Source organism: Borostomias antarcticus (assembly GCF_949987555.1).
Source record: "Borostomias antarcticus genome assembly, chromosome: 3".
In the NCBI taxonomy this organism is placed as follows: Eukaryota; Metazoa; Chordata; class Actinopteri; order Stomiiformes; family Stomiidae; genus Borostomias; species Borostomias antarcticus.
The window spans coordinates 32,322,987-32,343,044 of NC_140236.1; the positions used below are offsets into that span (position 1 = coordinate 32,322,987).

General features: G+C 43.9%; 3 protein-coding genes across 3 annotated transcripts; all 3 read right to left on the reverse strand.

Annotated features, from left to right (window-relative positions):
- Positions 1-543: 543 nt before the first annotated feature.
- LOC311307342 (small conductance calcium-activated potassium channel protein 2-like) lies at positions 544-3,846 on the reverse strand (the record flags this gene model as incomplete). The annotated part of the gene is made up of 8 exons (XM_084436137.1): positions 544-819; positions 969-1,038; positions 1,152-1,279; positions 1,369-1,479; positions 1,570-1,711; positions 2,610-3,049; positions 3,218-3,313; positions 3,481-3,846. The coding sequence occupies 8 exons, from the start codon at positions 3,844-3,846 to the stop codon at positions 544-546; spliced, it is 1,629 nt and encodes a 542-aa protein (XP_084292263.1).
- A 5,791-nt stretch (positions 3,847-9,637) lies between these two features.
- On the reverse strand, positions 9,638-12,232 carry ccdc124 (coiled-coil domain containing 124). The gene is made up of 5 exons (XM_084461782.1): positions 12,171-12,232; positions 11,632-11,809; positions 10,832-11,027; positions 10,495-10,600; positions 9,638-10,179 (listed from the first exon to the last, which is right to left on the reverse strand). Exons 2-5 carry the CDS (start codon positions 11,788-11,790, stop codon positions 9,978-9,980), a joined length of 663 nt encoding a protein of 220 aa, XP_084317908.1. The 5' UTR covers positions 11,791-11,809; positions 12,171-12,232; the 3' UTR covers positions 9,638-9,977.
- Positions 12,233-15,842: 3,610 nt separating this feature from the next.
- LOC311307344 (coiled-coil domain-containing protein 124-B-like) lies at positions 15,843-18,919 on the reverse strand (the record flags this gene model as incomplete). The annotated part of the gene is made up of 4 exons (XM_084436139.1): positions 15,843-16,098; positions 16,616-16,727; positions 16,966-17,170; positions 18,761-18,919. 4 exons carry the CDS (start codon positions 18,917-18,919, stop codon positions 15,843-15,845), a joined length of 732 nt encoding a protein of 243 aa, XP_084292265.1.
- Positions 18,920-20,058: the final 1,139 nt, after the last annotated feature.

The window sequence follows — 20,058 nt, forward strand, 5'->3', positions numbered from 1 at the left end:
ATTCTATGTTGCAGATCTGGTATGGAAGTTATTAATACATGAATGGAAACATACTCTCCATTCTCCAAAAATAATGAGGAAAATTATAAATGATTCCATCAAAATCCGTACAAAGAGAGGTTATATTCTTTTTCACCATGTGTAGGCCCCACAGTGATTACATTGGTGCAGGAAGAAAGGAGCACATTCTCAGAGATTAATATGTCACAGAAGCACATAAACAAGATAACTTCATAACACAGGATTTACTCTATACATGTATCACATTGTGCTTATGAATGAGGGAAAACGTAAAGTTTGTTCTTCTAACACAAAATGCCACCCAAACACACAGTAAATCAATGCAGCATCAAATGCTTTAACCCCATCTGGTGGACAATCGTTTTACTGTTTTATATGAGGAGATTAATGCTCCAAAAATAATCTCCAACTGACAGATACATCTCTCAGAAAATCTCTGATGGTACAACAAATCTCAGCAAACAAAAAACAACTTGACGTTAAAAGATAAGATTCTATTTACAGATGCATGTGAACAGGCTATCAGCTGTTGGGTAAGGTTTCTGTTGGAGTGCGTGGTGATGGGTGTGGCTGCCCAGCAGGCATAGCGGCAAGCTCAGAGGCCGTCTGTACGTGGGGGACCAGGCCTTCTAGGAAGTCAGTCTGCTGCTGAGCCATGGCCTGGCAGAGCATGCTAGGCAGGACGTGCAGGCTGAGGATGATGGCGTCCAGTTTGTCCTCCAGGGTCCCCATGCGCCTGTCCAGCTCCTCGCTGCGCCGCTGGAGGTCTGAGACCAGGTCGTACATCATACACTGAGTCTGCAGAGCAACATGGGAAAACTGGTATGATCAGTGTCTGCAGTCTATGTATGGAACAAAACTTGAGGATGATGATTTATTAGGATGATGATGAGGGGAGAGGGAGGAGGAGGAGGAGATGAATAAGGGTTAATAATTTAAGCTTCTGCCTTAGCAAGATCAACAAGTGTGTTAGCCTGGTCCATGAGTTTCCTCTGCTCCATTTTGACTCTGCGTAGCCTGGAAAGAAGCAAAGCAAATGCGTTAGTTATCTTATGAGACATGGAGTGTGTAGGCTTACATACTTTGTACTGTGTATATTATAAATCACGCTATATAGAAGAGGTACCTACTGGTGAATAGCTTGAAGAAATTTACGTTGGTGTTTGCGAACCTTGGCATGATCGATTTTCTGGACTAGCCTGGTGTATTTGTAAATGAGCCATGTCTCCCTAAGGACATTAGCGGCAGTGTTTTTCACCTGTGGAACAGTTTTCGGTAAGACCATATCACAGTAGCCTACTGTTCCAGCAATGACAACAAAGCCATTAATACGTATTTTCCATTCACCCGTTTATAGAGCTGTGTGTCCATCATGAAGTTGTGAACATGCTTTTCAGCCCTGGTCAACTCAGACTTCCTCGCAACCACGGCCACCACCAAGGCAGTACAGCCAGCCCCCTGAGGAGTACATCAAACACAACGTTTTACGAGTTCCTGTGTTGTGGTCCTATCATTCATATTTCTACTCTTATCACAATAAGAACTCACCATGATTCCAGTCAGCAGGCACACTCCTTTTCCACAGTAAGTGTGAGGAACCATGTCTCCATAGCCGATGGAGAGGAAGGTTATGGAAATTAGCCACATTGCCCCCAGGAAGTTACTGGTTACCCCCTGAGAGTCATGATACCTGAGGAAGCAAAGAAACTCAGCATTTCCACGGGAAGGCCAGTGGGTGCCAAGGACCTTACTTTGCTTTTGAATTTTCCAACTGACTAGAGCGACAAGAGAAGTATAAGACTGTATGTGTTGAATCTGTGCGATATGCAACACAGGTGCATATAGTAATATAGTATGCCTTCTGCATACTGTGGAGACGCCTCATCACTTTGGAGGCAATTTACATGTTTATATATATATATATATATACTGTACATATATATGTATATATATATGAGGCTAATTAACTGTAAATAATTGTTATCATAAAACTCAACTCATGGCTTTAAAGCTATATTCATTGATTTTATTTTACCACTAGATGGCAGTGGGACTCGTGCAAACTTGTTTATAAACTAATGGCTAAAACGAATGGCCAGAGCCATATAAGGCACGGAGTCCGGAGCAAAGGCTCAGGCCAACTATTGATAACACAGGTTAAATGCTGGAATAACAACAGCCAGGCGACCGGTAGGGATGAGTCATTGAAGTAGGACGCTGTTAGGATGCTATGGCTCAATGAAATAATCTGATATTAAGTGGTTTTAATTAGTTTTGTCAATGTGAATAAAATCAATGAATGCAGCTTTAACCATGCCTTTAGCCCAATTCAGCATGATAAGGCCCATGGGTTGGATTGTGGACATGTGGCAAGCCCTGTAAAGAACAGCTTTGGCCTGCTGTGGAAATGAGGCTATTGCTCATTATGTCATATTAGCATGGAGGGAGCAAAAAGAAAAAGCCTGGGTGTCTGAATCTGAACAGCAGTGACAAGAATATGTTTATGTTTTAGTGCTATGATCTATAATTCTAGGTTAGGCCTCTGGAGTGTGAGATACAGCATATGTGGCTATGAGTTGGGCCTGTACCTCTCACACACACGGACCGTCCAGGCCGCAAGGATCCAACAGGACACACTGAAGACCAGCAGCACGGTTCCAGGGCAGATGGTCATCAGGGTCTTCATGACGAAGCGCGTGTCGAAGCTGATCTTGTTCAGGGCGCCGATGCTCCGTGAGGAGGCGTCTGTGAACAGCTTGCTGTGGAGCAGCATGACTCGGCCAATCAGATAGAGGCGCAGGAACATGGGAATGGACAGGATGATGTCGACGTCCACTTTGGCCACGGACGACAAAGGGCCAAGCGCGGATGAACTGTGGATGAAGGGTTGCCGCGGTGTCCAGGTGAAAACGTACCGGCCGGGGATTGGGTGGATGGCGCATACTAGGAGTTCCAGGATGACAACGAATATCCGCTCGTAGGTCATGGCTATCCTCCAATCATCTGCTCCGTTGTCCACCATGAAGAGCTAAAGACATGGAAGGAGAGGAGGGAGAAAGGGATGTTTAGACTAAGAGAAACAAACATCATTGCAATTAACATTTACAGTGTTCTCTTCTATTCTTTCAACACATTTACTTTGTAATTACAGTTTAGTGGCACGTTGCCTCAAGGATTATGGTGTTTGGCTCCTTACCTGTATCTCTCTAGCATGGTACATTAGTATGAGGCCTAGCAGTATAGCAGTGGAGATGCTTATAATGCATTTCAATGCAAACGAGTATGTAGAGTCCTGCAAAAAACACAGGTAGAGAGGCCAATCATCAACAATGGAAATAGCTCCCCATGAGAAAAGGAACACAGGTAATAATCATCTCACAAAGACGATACCAATCCATCTCCTTAACAACATTCATCAGCTTATTCTTGTGTAACAGCAACTGATGTATCATATTTTACCTTGGTGTAAACTCCCCAGGACAGTTCTGTCTCGGTCACCATGACAATGATCCCGAACATCCCACAGATCAAGGCATAGTCGCTTAACTGTTTACGTTTCCCGAAGAGAGCCCTACGTTGGCCCAGTCGGTAACCAATGTCTTTTGTCCTCCTTTGTGGTGCATCCTGTCCCGCCCTGGTCAGACTGTCACTGTTGGCCTTACTGGAGTCTTCTCCGACACTTTTGGAGAAGACCTCCTCTAAGAATGAGCTCTGCAGAATATGGACAGGCTGTCTCTCTGAGTCCAGATCTGCTATGTTGAGTCTAGAAGTCCCATGGCTGTCCAGGAGTCTCACAGCATCCCCATTGAATGTACCAATGGTCATGAGGGTGTCTGAGGGTGGTAAGACGCTCTTGGAGAGGGATGACTTTGATCTGCCATGGACTGGAGTCTTGGTATGTGGGTTTACCTGCTCAGGGGAAACAGAACAACATTCATCCCTGCATTCTGAATGTTGGAGCTCGCAAGGCCTTTAGCAGACCTTGCACAGAGATGGAGAGAATTCCACAGAGAAGATTAAGAGACGATTAACAGAGAAGTTAGTTGACAAATCATGGACGTTTTGAAATATGTGAATTTATGCAGCTGTTTATTCAGTTAAAATAGAAAGTTACGCGAGCATTTGTTGCATGATTGTGTACCTGATTTCCACCTTGCTTGTGCCTGTTCTCATCAAAGAAATGGTTCTCCTGCCAACGATTGCTACTGGTAGAGGAATAAACACTACCCTTGTTGCTGGTTGTCACGGATGACCTCCTTACTTGTGGGGTACTGGTAAATGGTGGATGGGCTGAGAATTCGTGACATCTAAGGCAGATGGGTTGGTGTTTCTCATCCGATGTGCAGCAGTTGTGTTCAAAGTCGTGTTGGGGATCTGAGTCTTTCTGAAGATCCCGCTGAAGCAATGTTGGCTGGTACCCACAAAGGTTTTCACGGTCACTGACATGGCAGTTATCCAAACCGCTACCTAACATCCACTGATGTCCAGCTTGTAAGGGAGGTTGTTGCTGGTCTTGAGACTGGGACAATATCAGATGCTGCCTTGCTTCACTTGAATAAATGGAATTTAGAGGTATATTGAGAAGATGTTCTGGGTTTTCTGTGGTTGATACACATGGAAAGTTATGGTCTTTGAACTTTAAAAGATTATAGTGTTTCTGTTGGTGATGCTCATTTAAACCTTCTCCTCTGCAAATAGCCCTTTCCTTCTTTTGTGCCTCTTGATTTAAATCAGGAGTGAAAACATTTGTTGTCGACGGCACTTGGGAATTCTGTTGGTGAGTGTGGGTAAGCTGCTTAGTGGAAGGGTTTCCCCTCTTGGAAAAACTGGTGAGGCAATCCTTGAAGAAGCCCTGCTTTGACCGAGGCTGAAAACTAGCAGCCTCTGAATCAAGGAGTGCGTTGAGAGAAGGACGATAACAGCTGCAGATCTGGTTGGGACGTTCCATGGTGGTCCCATGCCACTCGGCAGACTGAGGGGAACCCAGCTGAAAGTCAGAGGTATTGCCCACCTGGCTGCAGAATCGGAGTAAGTATTGATTGCTTAGTTGTGAAAGTGTAGTGCTACGAGTTTTATATGGTGAAGGCTCTTGAGGAATGCTTGGTAGGGCAACCCCATTTCTGGTTACCTGTGTGGATGCAGTTGAAATGCAGTTGGTGCCACGCTCCCGTGTTGGGGTTTGGGGATGAAGGGCCATTCCAGAGTATCGATATCTCATCACCTCTGGGTGGTTGTTAGGAAGTGACTGCCGTCCTGAGTTGCAGTGATCGGGGTCACGGTCGTGACAATCATCTCCAGTCGAGTCAAGGCGATGCGTCGCGTTGGTGGGCTTCACCAGGACCAGCCTCATACTTTCGAAGAACACAAGTCTAAGAGACTTTTAACACACTTTTAACACAGTTTTGGAACCCCAAAACTTTTCAAGGAGATGAAGTCCTTGTCAAGGAAAGGATGAGTGATCAATAGATATTTGATGCATTGAGATCAAGTTGATGAGTGAGAATCTGCACTCTGGCATTACATCCGGGTTATAGAGCGTTCCAAAATGGAATGACCTGTAAGACAGCAGGACAATCATTGGGTGGCAAGTTGTAATTGTAACTACTTAGAATGTTTTGTATATATTATGCAAGTATGCAAGTATGCAAATTATAACATTTGTTCAGACTGTACCGACTACATTAAAGGTGCAGTATGCGGTTTGTGATTTCCTGTCAGATTTAGGATTTTTTTTTTTTGGAAAAATTTTAAAAAATGCAACCAAGAAAATCCCCACCTCTCCCTTGAGGTCTCCCTCCAAAGCCAATAGGGACTTTAAGCAACGATGGTTTTCAGGACTGCTACGGTGGCCGGAAATAGATCTGCTATGACGCTATCGCCGTAGCGGCCAAAATTGTTAAGCAAACAGCCGACCCGTCCCTACGGTGAAGCGTCTCCGAGACGAAACAGGGGGTTTTTCCGTTGTAGAATCAGCTGCTATGGCAGGCAGGTTTATCTATCGGGCACTGATCCATTTCCGGTCACCGTAGCGGCCCGTCGTAGCGGTCGTTGCTTAAAGTCCCTAATGATTCCAAACTGGGGGAAAACAAGTGACACTTTCTAGGCAGGTAGGTAAGTAGGTTGACAGACAGGTAAGCTACCCCATCATTTCAAGGTGGCAACTCAAAATGATTAGACACACTTATTACTGTCCTGCGACTTCCACAGATTACAGATTTATTTCATTTTAATGTCAAAGCACTTTATTTATTGATTTCTGTCAGGATGTAATGACAAAAATTGTCTTAGAAACCACATGCTGGTCGAAAAAATTAATGGAGGTGAATGGCCGGCTGTGTTTATGGTTTGTGAACCCGCCCTGTGATTTGGATCCACTCCAAAATGTAATGGGTTCTAAATTGGCCCATGCTACACCCCTCCATCAATTTTTGTGAAAATTGGTTTGGTAGTTTTTGCGTAATCCTGCTAACAGACAAACAAACAAACAAACAAACAAACAAACACATGCCACCGAAAACATTGTTTGGATTTTCATATCACTGAACTATCCCTTTAATTTCTTATGACATTTAAATGTACGAGGTGAACTGGGTTACAGTGTCTTAAATGGGAGACTGAGAAGCTCCTGTCAAAAGCAGATGTGCTCCGCAGATGTTATTTAACTAACATGGAAATCAGCATATGAGTGCTGAGGGCATATTGTGTTTGAATTAAATAAAACCATAGACATTGATGCAAATGTATATGTGAATTTGAAACATTTATAGCACTTTTTTTTGTTAGATATGTACAAATAATCCTATTTTTTGATGAAACGTCACAGTTTATTCAAGTGATTCGAATTTTGTCAATGGCCAAAAACCTTCTATAGGAGTTTTGTATTGATACAGCATATAAACACTAACAGACTAGATAATAACTAGTGTTTAAAAAAAAAAAAAAAAGTATCATTGGGCTCCATGTTTAGCCTAACATTTTCTTTGTACTACATGAAGATAATTCAAACCTAAAGTAGTGCAATGTATCACTTATCCAGTGTTAAACAACATAAACAATGAAAAGGCTTCATTTTCTTGTCTCAGTCTCATCACAATAATCAGAGAATTTATTCAATGGATCATCATGATCAGCACAGATAGTCACACTCTCTCCACTGACTCAAAGATTTCCAATGGTCCCAACTTTAGATTCTTACCTCACTTATTACCTTTCTCTTCCTTCAATCTCTCCATCCTCAAAGATGCAGGGTGTCCTAATCAGAGATGGTCTGGGTCAGTAGTACAGCCAGACAGTTAAGATGAGCTCCAGACAGCAGACTGGCTCTTCCTGGTCCCTACAGTACACTTGATAGAGGTAGTGTCGGGCCGCTTTCCTTTGAAAGTAATCATTAGGATTCAAACTGAAGAAAGGGCAGCTGCTAGCCTAGTTAAAAGCTTGCCATGCAAATGTACCCAGGGACAAAGCAATAGGTCCGCCCGACACACTGAGAAGCATCTAATATTGGATCTGAAGCAATAAGGAGGACATCACAGATACGGCCTCAAAGAGTGGCCATAAATAGGAGACAGAATTGCTGGATGGTGTGGGAGGTGTATGTCTGTGTGTGTGTGTGTGGGGGGGGGGGGGGTTGCTTTCAATTCAGAATGGTAAATAGGGGACTGAGAAACTTGTCATTGATGCTCCATAGTTCAAAGGCCTTCACAGGGCCTCTTATCTTGTCCACACCACAAGGACAGATGGGACAAAGTGTCTTTTATTTCCGGACATGAATGAATGAGTCAAGCAAAACACAGGGATGAATTCATCTCACCAGTTCCCAACATGCTGGACTATTCTCTGCTCCTCAATGTGTATCCTATACCGTTATCAGAAACATACAGTGGTAGTTAAAAACAAAGCAGGTTTAAAATTCTAAATAACAATGGGAGCTATCTGTCCCATCCTGAATTCAGATGTTTGGCCAATGAATTAACTACAATTTATTTAATCTGTGTAGAGAGAAAACCAGGAAAGAAACAAGTGGATTCCTTTCAAATGATATAGAAACATGATTCTGATTATACTGTAGTATTTAGTTGTTCAATGTTTTTTTTTTTTTCATTTTCACAGCCGCTGTCATGGAAAATACATGTATCAAGGGCCATTCTACTCCACTCAACTGTTTTAAGCTGTCATTTGTATTTTGTCTGTGTTTGTGTGTGTGTGTGCTTCATTGAGTGACTCTTTACTGAGCTGATGTTACACATTCTGCATTTGAGTACCATTGCCTATACATTACAAATGGACCTGAGATCTGTTACGAACCACAACTTTCAAGAATCAAACTTCTGAAGGGTTAAGAGCTATTAATATCATTTCACCCTACTGTGTTCAATGTTTTTCCCCATTTTCTCTCCATGTTGATTTAACTGAGGTTGCGCTCTCCTGGCAACAGGCAATTTGACAAAGACAGCTGTGTGCTGGGTCAGCATGTCAGCGAGTGAATGTTGCTGTGGTGTAAAAAAAAAAAAAAAACTTTGCAGAAAGGGACGGGACAGAGCGGTCACTGATCAGATAAATAATAGCAAAGCTCTATCAAAGGAGATGCTTCAATTCCTGTAGAGGCCTCGTATGTCAAGCAGCAGAGGAAAAGGAATTATTTATCTCCATTTCGAACCCACGATGGTACACCACTATCTGAGTCCCAACTTTATCAGCAATTCAAACATCAGAATGAAAATGTGGGACGACTATGGTCAAATGAAGTGCACTGGGTGAGAGTATGAGAATCATAGTCAGGTCCACCTGGGCATCATCATCATCATCATATCACAATTCAGCTGAGGACAACCCCTTGAGTTACAGGGGGATGGTCATCAGTTAACTAGAATAAGGCCTGCACACAGCTGAAAGACTGCTTGTGATTAAATGACAACACCTTTTTATTTGAGAGAATGACCTAATAAGCTATTGTTTGGTTAAGCACCAGCAGGTCCTTAAGCACAACCCATAAGATGCAGCAAGGGTTACGGTATTTTGATTTCCATTTCCACTTAAGTGAATGTCACTCAATATCTTGATGAAACAAACTAGGCATCATAACCTGGCATGTGAAAGTTTAAGTAGGTATTACATGATACCTATTAGGCACTTGCACTTTTCTGTTGAGAGTTCAAATAGCCTACATCCTGACCTCTGTAGTAAAAATAATAATCTAATTTCATATATGAGTAACAGTAATGGCATTTCTCTGAAAATCAACCATATTCAACAGTAACAAGAATCTGTTTCAGATCTACACTGGAAGCGTTATTTGAATTGCACCCTAGCAACAAACCCTAGCAAAGTCTCGCGATGCCAGACTGTCGTTTAGAGACCGACTCGTGAGTTTATAAAACAGTATCTGATACTTATCATAGACCCTTTCTTAAATCAGGCAAGCAGAATGTAAGTGTCATAAGGGGAAATATGTATTCACATAGCACCTAACAAGCACTGTTGTGCAATATACCCACAAGTAACTGTCTAGTCATGTCAACTTGAAGAGATGCAGGAGGAGATAACCAGAGATGTCGAAAGAGTGAAGACCATTCAGTCTCACTGTCAAAAATAAAAGATATGCTCACAGTGTTTAGAAACGTTTTATTTCATATGTCCAGCTCCACCCCTCTCTCTCACCCCTCCCCCCTTTCAACTGAAGTGCCAGAAATGTAAAGAAATTCTAATTTAATTAAAAAACCTGTGGGGATGCCTCAACATTGGGCATGCACAGACACAACAATCAATGGCTTGCGACCTGGGAGTGGAAATATGAATCAGAATGGAACAGAAGTTAATATTGTTTTAGAGTGGGAGGGGAGCGGGGCGGCCGGTGCAGCCAATCCTCAGCAACATTTTCATAACGGGGATAAATGATAGCTAGCATCTTCCAGAGTAAGGTCCCAGTGTGCATAGGCAGACAGTCTTATGGAGTGGGTTCACTTGCTGTTGTAGCTGGAGAAGCGCTGGTTGAGTGGGTTCTCCGGGGACTTCATCCATTCCTTCTTCAGTTGTTGCTTGAGCTGGGATAACCTCATGTTGGGGTTCTCCATTTTAAGGCGTGGCATGTTGACCTCCTCGTACGCGGCGAACGCCGCTTTCATCCTGCGCTCCGGATGGCGGTCAAGCTCCTCGCTTGTGCTGTGTAGGGAGAGAACGGAGGGAACGTGAGGATGAGGTGCTTAAAGGTCAAGATGTTGAACTATGACTTGAACTACGTCATGCTACAAATATTATGATCCCATAACACCAGCTTCATTATCATACATTTTTATAATCTAGAGCATGGAAGGCAGCATTATAATATGCTCTATTTTGAATATGTGAATCATAAAAACTAAAAGGTTTGCCCTGCCCTTTAGCTTTTTGCCTGATTTTAATAACCTAATAAACCTTTTGACTAGTTCAAATGTTATCCCTGAAACCTCCATTCAGTGCTCAGACCCTGGTTGGTACCTGAGCACAGCAATGGCATCCTCTATGGTCCTGGCCTCCACTGTGCCTTCCTCAAGCTCAATCCTGTTTACATTCTCCTCCAGGGGAGTCTCCAGGTGGCTTTTATCTGTGGACAGGAGAGGGAGAGGGAGAGAGACGGACAGGCAGTGGGACAGAGAGGAACAAAGACAGTGGGAGACAAAAAGAGGACATGGACAGGGAAAAGGCACGGAGAGGGACAGAGTGGGAAAGAGAGAAGGGCAGGGGCGATCGGAGAGAAAACGCAGGAGTATCAGAACCTGTGTGCTGTCCGGCTTAATGAACTGGAGAAAGACACAGACAGGATGACAATTAGTACCTTTCTGTTGGGGATCTTCCTCCAGATTTTGCTGCTCGATGCCAAGCGTCTCCTCGATCTGTGCCCGGGTGACTTTGCCGCCGGTCGCCTCCTTGGCAGTCAGTTTTCCCCGGGTCCTTGCACTCTCCTCATCCAGAAGCCGCTGATTCTCCTTCTTCCTCTCCAAAGCTTCCAGACGTTTCTTTTCCTTGTCATCCTGTAAGGGACCACAGACAGGTGCGTTTTTTTCACATTTTTTTTTTTCCCCCACCTCAAGTTTGCAGGTACATTCTTCCATCATAATCAACACATTCAATTAGACCTTGCTCCTGCACGTTGCCACTCCAACACCTACCATAATACAAACAGACAGAGAAGCAAAGAATCAAACAGAGAAGCGGAAAAAAGATACATACATATATATATATATATATATATATATATAAAGTTAGAAACTGTTTGCTTATAAATGCATCTGTATATAGATGGACCAGGCCTCTACAGTGTCTTGACTTGCACCATGAACTCTTGCTGTCTAAGCAAGAGTGTTGGTGACGAATGAGTCAAGTTTACTTCCTAGGCTGCCGATAAAAAGGTAACAACTTGGCCATAGAAGATTTTAACCACTGGGTAGCAAATTCATCCCACAGTGTTTGACAGATGCATTTACAAGCAAACAGTTACTAACTGGAAATCTGCTTCAGGAAATCACTCGTCCACAGATGGGTTCAGTGTGACAGAATACAAATACTGCTCTCAACCGTCTTAACATGAAGAGGCTCACCTTTCTCTCTCAACCGTCTTAACATGAAGAGGCTCACCTTTCTCTGCTCTTTCTTCAATACATGTTTATCGCTCTCCTGCCACATCGCATCCTCCAGCTCCTGCTTCTTGCGGGCATCTTCCACTGCTTTGGCCTCTGCCTTGCGGGCCTTGGCAGTGGCTGCCTTGGAGTTCTCACCTTGGAACTTCTTCGGCATTCCTAAAGCTACTCTTCACCTGGTGTGGGGACAGAATCAAATGCAACTTTGGAACATGGTTTGGTGTTAGCTTGCCATCAACCTTTTCAAGCCTTCTATAACCCGTTCCTAAAGAGCTATAGAAATGTAGCCCACTAGCTTGCCAGGTCTCTGCTGGACAAGCTCGCTAGCAAGCTGGCAAGTTCCATTTCCATAATCAGCAAGTTAACGTTACTGTCAAAATGTTCAGCTTGAAAGCTAGCAGGCTAACGTTAGCTGCCTGGCAGGTGGACACAGACAACAGCGAAGGTTAGGCTTAGGGCAGCACAGGCAGCATTTAAGCATGATTAGCTAATTATTTCAAACAAATAGGAGAAGAAGGAGAAGAAAATATATCGTACCTGAACTACAACTGTTTATTGTTAATTCGAAGAGGCTTCCGCCACCCCCCCTTTCCTGACATTGACGCACGGTGATGACGCGAGCAAAAATGGCTGCATTTCAATTAAAGGGCCAAGAAAGAGAATAGTTTCCACCGGCCACTTTTCCAACACCAGATATTTTCGGATGCTAATGTGATTTACAAGAACAAAACAATTTATGCACCTCGTCGATGCTTTCCATCACACAGCAATAATATTTATCTTCTGAATTAGTAATGTGGCAGGTGACCGCAAGAGGGAGTCTTCAGTCGCTCAACGCGCGCATGACGTGGAGCACTATGGAGCAAACTGGAGAGGCTCTAAACAACGGCCCGGACTTGGCTGGAAATGAACCTATTCGTGGCCACACCAAACGAATAAAGGAACGAGAAAATGCTGCCCTGCAAACAACTTTAACGTCTGTGAGAATGGAGTCAGAAGCCACCGTAGATTGCGGGACGGGCGGAGGCCAAGAAGAGAACAAACATTCGAATGGTTTGTCTTCCGACGAGACAGGAGCGCAACCACAAACCACAGACCCGAGTTCGGAGGTTGAATCAGATACTGATGTTAACAAGGACCAGGTTGAAGAGAGGACCCTCACGGACCACTTGAATAAGCGACTTCTGTCCTCATTTTTGGAGAAGTTGAATCAGAAAGACTTGGCTCTTCCTGGTATTCAGCGCCTGGACTGCGCTATAGCAGACGAGGATTCGAACAGGGCCGCGGAGGAATGGTGACGGGAGATAGACGACCAGAGGGGCTAATGGAAGGCACCATTTCCACAACAACCCTCATTGCTTCACCATTGCTTCAACAAGCAACACACCGTGGTTCAATATTGTTGTGTTGCTCACAGCAATAGCAGGCCAAAGGGAAATTGGTTTATCTCTGCAAGTAAATGTCACTTTACTGTATGGTAGACTGACCATGCCATGGTCCATGGGCAGGGAGATGGCTTTTGCCGGACAATATTAACCTTGCAGGGCAAAGTTAACCTGTGACCTCCTCAAACGTCGCCTAAATATGAGGGTCTAGCATGTATGCGTTTTCATAGCATGCATGCTTCATTTTGGGGGGAAATGCATTATGGCAAAAGCATAAAACGATGACAGAACATTCAAATAAATCATATGCATATTATAAGGTCGTGGTGCATGTCTGCTACAGTTCTTAAATTCAGTATTATTTTGAATTAAATGGTCCAAATATTTACATGGCGATTAAATTGTTTACATTTTCGCCAGCAGGTGTCACTATCGGCCTAGGCTCTAGGTCCATACAGGCAGCTGGCACTTCTCATGAGACTGTCGATCCACCCCAATTTCAGCCTTTGCCCAACCCCTTCGATTAAAAAATGCAATCAGGTACAGCTGTACCACCCACATCTATAATGCAGCCGACAGACAGAGCCACTCCCTGATAAGACGGAAGCCTGTATAAATGTATTTTTGCACCATCATGTCTTTGCACTGTCCTGTCCTATGTCATCTCCATCAGCCCATGCCATTACCCTAGTCAAATCCCTAGTATGTGTAAACCATATACATGGCCAATAAACTGATCTTGAATCTAAAGGTGCCTCTACTTCATACATTTCCTCTGCATATTTGAATTACTGGGACAAAAACAGACAGGCTAGATTTGCTGCTAAAACCTATTTATAGACATCATCCGTTCACGAACTTGAGAAACAGCCTACAGCCAAAGACCACAAATAAGCTATCAATTTTGCAACGAAATGTCAAAATTAAGACCAGGATTGATTTTCCGCTCTGTGTACGCCTAAAACATAGGTATTTCACTGAAAGGTTTTTGTTGTAGCCTATAACTCATTCAATTGCATAACTCACGTGAGAAGATCCTGTCATTGAAAGATTATGTATTCCTAGTATGTAACATTTATTATCATCCATCCATCCACCTTTATATTGGATCAATTATATCAAACAAAGATCAATAAGATAAAATAAGGCAGAAATGTAACTACATATCTCATATCCTTTGCTTGTACTACCAGATATATGCTTTTAAGTACACAGTATGCCTGTGGCATAGCTCACCATGATCCTGACTGGGCCCCACAGCAGCTCCAAAATAGAGGTAGGGCACAGAGTAAATGTCCTGTAAGAAAAAACAAAAACAAAGTAAAAGCTCCATAGAATAGTCCCAACTTTAGATTCTTACCTTCTGGCTCTTCATTCACTTCCTCTTGTCTGTCCATCCTCAAAGATGCAGGGTGTCCTAATCAGAGGTGGTCTTGGCCAGAATGTCACAGTTAAGATGAGATGCTGAAGTAGGTCTCCAGACAGCAGACTGGCTCCTCCTGATCCCTATAGTTGACAGAGGTAGTGTAGGGCCGCTTTCCTTTGAAAGTAATCATTAGGGTACATCGGAAACATACAGCTGTAGTTAGTCATATTCTTGAGATAAAAAAGCGGGTTTTAAATTCAAAATAACAATGGAAGCTTTCTACCCCATCAAATGAAGATGTATCGCCGATTAATGTCCTACGATTTATTTAATCTGGGTAAAGAGAGTACCAGGAAAGAAATGAAGTAGTGGATTCCATTTGAATCATACAGAACTGTGGCTACAATTATGGCATTTACAGCCTGATACATATTATGTAATTCATTTTTATACCCGATGTTATGAAACACCCATCAAGAGCCATTCCACTGCACTAAACTGCTTCAGGCCATCAGTTGTATTTAGTCTTTGTGTGACTGCGTGTGTGCGTGCGCTAAGTTATGTTACTGGACCCCCAGAGATCTGTTACAAACCACAATCACAATCACATTTCTGAAGGGTTAAGACATGCTCAAGAACACAGGGTGAAATTATATTATGTCTATCAATGTTTTTCCACAATTTTCTCCCCATGTTGGTTTAACTGTGGTTGCTCTCTCCTGGCAACATAATATTTTACAAAGGCAGCTGTGTGCTGGGTCAGAAAAAAACCTTTGTAGATATGGATGGCACAGAGCATGGTTAGATAAATAGTTGCAAAGCTCTATCAAAGGAAATGTTAGATTTAGCACTCCCTGCATAGGCACTGAAAATCTGAATTGGTTCTCAAATGATTTTATCTTGTTAAATATAGGTCCAATAAATAAATAAGTGGAATAATACTGTAGAAGCAAGTCTTTGTGTAGGTTTCTTTTGAGAACTGAGAAATAGTCCAACAAATGAGAGTCAATTACTTTACGTACAAATTTAGATGCAATTTATTAGGTGTTCTTTGTGTTACAGCTTTCACTGAAACTAAAAAGGTACACTGTCCACGTCAATTGGTTTGAATAAGATTTTGAATCCTTCTGACATCCGTAGCACAACTGAATAGACCTGTAAGGTACTGTTGCTGAGAAAAGAGCAGAGAAAGAGGAATGGCTGACTCTCCATTTAGATTGACTAAAGTCAAATGAAATCCACTTGATGAGAGTATGAGAATCACAGTCAGGTACACCTGGGCATTAGAATGTGAAGAGAGGTAAAGGTTGTTATGTCACACAAACACTCCCATCATCATCATCAGATCACAATTCAGCTGAGGATGACCCCTTGAGTTACAACGGGATACAGGCCAGGGCCGTCAGTTAACTATAAAAGGCATGCACATTTCCCAGTGTACATAGGTAGACAGTGGGTTCACTTGCTGTTGTAGCTGGCAAAGCGCTGGTTGAGTGGGTTGTCTGGGGACTTCAGCCATTCCTTCTTCAGTTGCTGCTTGAGCTGGGCCAGTCGCATGTTGGGGAACTCCATTTTAAGGCGCTCCATGTTGTTGTCCCCGAACGTGGCGAACGCCGCCCTCATCCTGCGCTCTGGATGGCGGTCGACATCCTCGCCCACGTGAGCGGGAGGACGGACCCTCCACTCTGGATGGCGGTTGACATCCTTGCTCACGCTGTGAGTGAGAGAACGGAGGGATGGTAAAAAGGAGAGGTGTAGGTCAAGATATTGAACTATGAACCTATAGGCTATACAGTAGGTCTCTAATTGGATCAGCATTTTCCAGGAGTTTGCTGTTGTTGTTGTTGTTGTTGCTGTTGTTGAATGTACAGTGTTTTCTAACGTTTTATGTTTCTTATGTGTTATGTATGCTGTATGTACATTTTATAATACATGTTTTATAATGTGCTACTATGATATAGCTAACATAGTTATTTTACCATTTAGGTACAGTAAGTATATATAGGCAGGTAAGTAGGGCCTAAGGAGAAGCAGGAAACATTATCCCATGGGACCTAATTTTGGGAAAAATATGTACGGTAGTCAATGGCTTGCCATGCTGTCATGCTGCCCATGATCCCAAAACACCTGCTTTTCCCCGTTGTTCACCTTTTCCCTGCTGTTAATGCTTTACCTTTGACTAGTTACAGTTTTAGCCTTGAGTTCTCTATTCACCGCTCTGTGGCTGGTACCTGAGTTCAGCAATGGATTCCTCTATGTCGTCATCCTCCTCCTCCTCTTCCTCCTCCTCAAGGCCAATCCTGTTCACATTCTCCTCCAGGGGAATCTCCAGGTTGTTGAGGTCTGTGTATGGGACAAAGAGAGGGAAAGAGAGACCTAGAGAGAGGACAGGGAAAGGGAGAGGGTACGGGAAGGACAAAAAGAGAGAGAATCAGGAAGAGAAAGAGAGAGAGACGGGGGAAAACAAAGACAGGGAAGACAGAAGGAGGACGAGGAAAGGAGAGAGAAAACACAGGAGTATCAGAACTGTCTGGTTATATAATCGAATGGAGAACAACACAGACGTGGTGAGAATCAGTACCTTTCGGTTTGGGCTCTTCCTCTTGCTTTTGCTGCTCGACGTGAACCTTCTCCTCAGGCTGTGCCTGGGTGACTTTGCTGCCGGTTGCCTCATTGGTGGTTTGATTCTCCGGTGTTGTTGTTTTCTCTGCATTCTCTTCATCCAGAAGTCGACGACTCTCCTTCTTCCTCTCCAAAGCTTCCAGGCGTCTCTTTGCCTTAACCTCCTGGTGAGTGAGTGACCACAGGCAGGTGCATTTACAAGTGGATACTAACTGGATCACATCAGGTTGGGTGATAGGACGATGGTCCGTCAACAATGATTAACAACCATCATAGATGAATCAGGACATCCCAGCGCAATGATATGTAGACTATTTGAATTTGAGTGGCACCCCATAGTAGGCCTAGAGCAAAGTCAGTGAGCGCAAAACTGGGCAGTAGCAATGCCCTGCTAGCTAGCTAAGTAAGCACTGCTAAAAGTAGCCTACCTCAGGTGACTTATTCTTTTTCCATTTTCAATATAAATAAATTTGTATGGCGAAGTGGTGGGCAGTGGCTAGTTTTCAGTGCAAAACTAGAATGGAGAAGTAAGACGCCTCATTCCCTCCACTAGTCTGGGGGTCCACCTTGGGCAAGTGGTAGTACCATCCTAGTCCCCCTACCTGGAGTTACAGGAAACAACCCCTGATGACAGAACAACAAAAAGGAAGAGCGACCCGGCCCGGAGGAAGCCCGGGGCCCTCGTCTGGAGCCAGGCCCAGACGGAGGGCCTGCCTGCAAGCGCCTGGTGGCCGGGCTTACCACGGAGCCCGGCCGGGCCCAGCCCGAACAAGCAACGTGGAAGCACCATCTCCTCCTCCATCGTCCCGTGGACCCACCACCCGCAGGAGGAATTGTCGGGGTCGGGTGCGCTGCCAACTAGGTGGCGGTGAAGGCGGGGGGCACCGACGGACCGGACCCGGACGGCAAAGGCTGGCTCTGGGGACATGGAACATGACCTCGCTGGGGGGGAAGGAGCCGGAGCTTGTGAGGGAGGTGGAGCGATACCAATTACACCTGGTGGGGCTAACCTCCACGCACAGCACCGGCGCCGGAACCAAACTCCTGGATAGGGGTTGGACCCTGTTGGACCCTATTCCAAAATGTCCCAGGTTATGTAGACTAACGTTGTATAAAAGCAAAAACTCACTCAGGGTTGTTAGGATCACATTCTGCGCCTCCTGGTGCCTCGAGTCACCGCAGCACAATCACTAGGCCTACTCTCATGAGCAACCCTAACCCTAATCATGTTATCTCGTGAACGAAAATGCCTATTTCACCATTTCATAAGTCTTCAAAAAGTAGACTAGCCTATAGCGCAAGAGAAGCAATCAGCCTAAATGCAGGGCACTTAATTAAAACCAGTAGGCTACTACAGTAGCCTAGGCTATTAAATAATTCCGTGAATCATTTCAATCTGTCTGAAAGTAGGCAATTGAGATGAACTGATAGGCCTATTGATAGCACAATTGCAAGTAGCCTAAACGTTTGATGCATGCCTGTTATTGCATAATGCATTTAAAACACGAAGTACAATAGAATATGGACAACTTACAAGTATTTTCTAGCGTACCCTGATTTGTGGTAGAATGCAAGAGAACAAAATAGGCCTAAACCAAGGGGTAAAATATGTTTTTTTTTATTATTTTTTTTAAAGTGTAGGCTAATGTATAAGATCTGCTCACATGGGGCAGTGTGACAGAATACGGAACTGCTCTCTACCGTCCCTTTTCGCGAACGACACAGTCCTAAGGTGCGAGGAGCTCGGGGCTCACCTTTCTATGGTCTTTCTTCAACACGTGTTTATCGCTCTCCTCCCACAGCGCGTCCTCCAGCTCCTGCTTCTTGCGGGCTTCTGCCAGGGCCTCCGCCGCTGCCTTACGGGCCCTGGCCAGGGCTGCCTTGGTGTTCTCGCCCTTTAACTTCTTCGACATTCCGAAGGCTACTCTTCAGCTAGTGCGGAGACAGAATGCAACTTTGGCACATTATAAAACTGGCAACGTTAGCAGCCAGAGTTTAAAAAATAAATAAATAAATAGTAATAGCCTAATAAATAAAACGAGACCGTCTAACGAATTAAACAACCGATAAAATACAACAGCATCCACCGCACAGGAAAACTGAGGGGGAGTCAATAATTAAGTTAATGCACATATATTTATAGACATCATCCGTTCACGAACTTGAGAAACAGCCTACAGCCAACTAAACTTGCCAGTTCTCGAAAGCTAGGTGGCAAGTGAGCGAAGTTTAGCATCACTGGAAAGAAAACCTTATTTAGCCAATAGCTAAAGATTTCAATATTGTCTAGAGTAGCAAACCGTATAAGAGAAGAATTGAGAGCCTACCCGAACTGCAGCTGCTTATTTTTTATTCGAAGAGGCATCCGCCTAGGTTGAGTAATACGGATCATATAAGCTCATATAGCCTACGCTGCTCATTGTAGGTTAAGTAAGTAGTTGGGTAACAACCCTTTTGTAAGTCTTTTTGTCGGAAATGGACCCTCGTTCCGAGCTACCGACTCGCGTTCCTCCTGTATGAATAAGATAGACTTGTCCCGAATGAAATTTGTCTTGGACACAGTAGTAGCCTATTGCTGTTATAACAGTGAACATGGGGCATACACAGGCTGCCATCTATACACATGCACACATACAACACATATGGTACATAGACTACACTACTTCCTACTGCAGGTCAGCACATACATCTCCCAGGAGAGTAACCAAGTCGTCATGAACACTGAGCTGGTCAGGGACGAGCACAGCTATGCTAGGGAGACTTCTGATGGTAGAGCTGCCAGTGAGTGACCAGGTGGAGGAGCCAATGGACCGGTCAGATACTGACAACCTGGGCGTTCATGGTAAGGTATCTTTGGTACCTCTGGTTACTTTGATGGAGAAGTTACTCCTATTTTTACACCATACACTGTATATGCATTACAATGATAAAAACACAAAAACATAAAACACTGTGTTTATTACCCATCAAGGAGAGCCAATTGACTGTCCCATCACCCCCGCTAGTAAACCTGAGAGTATGAATCCGGGTGGTCAGGGAGAGCGCTCCGCTG

Bases quoted from the DNA above. Each gene is read 5' to 3' on its own strand.
- ccdc124 (XM_084461782.1), bottom strand. From the start codon at position 11,790: ATGCCGAAGAAGTTCCAAGGTGAGAACTCCAAGGCAGCCACTGCCAAG. The intron at 11,028-11,631 runs GTGAGCCTCTTC...GGTCCCTTACAG, and splicing joins TGAAGAAAGAGCAGAGAAAG to GATGACAAGGAAAAGAAACG. The intron at 10,601-10,831 runs GTACTAATTGTC...TCCTGTCCACAG, and splicing joins GGAAGATCCCCAACAGAAAG to ATAAAAGCCACCTGGAGACT.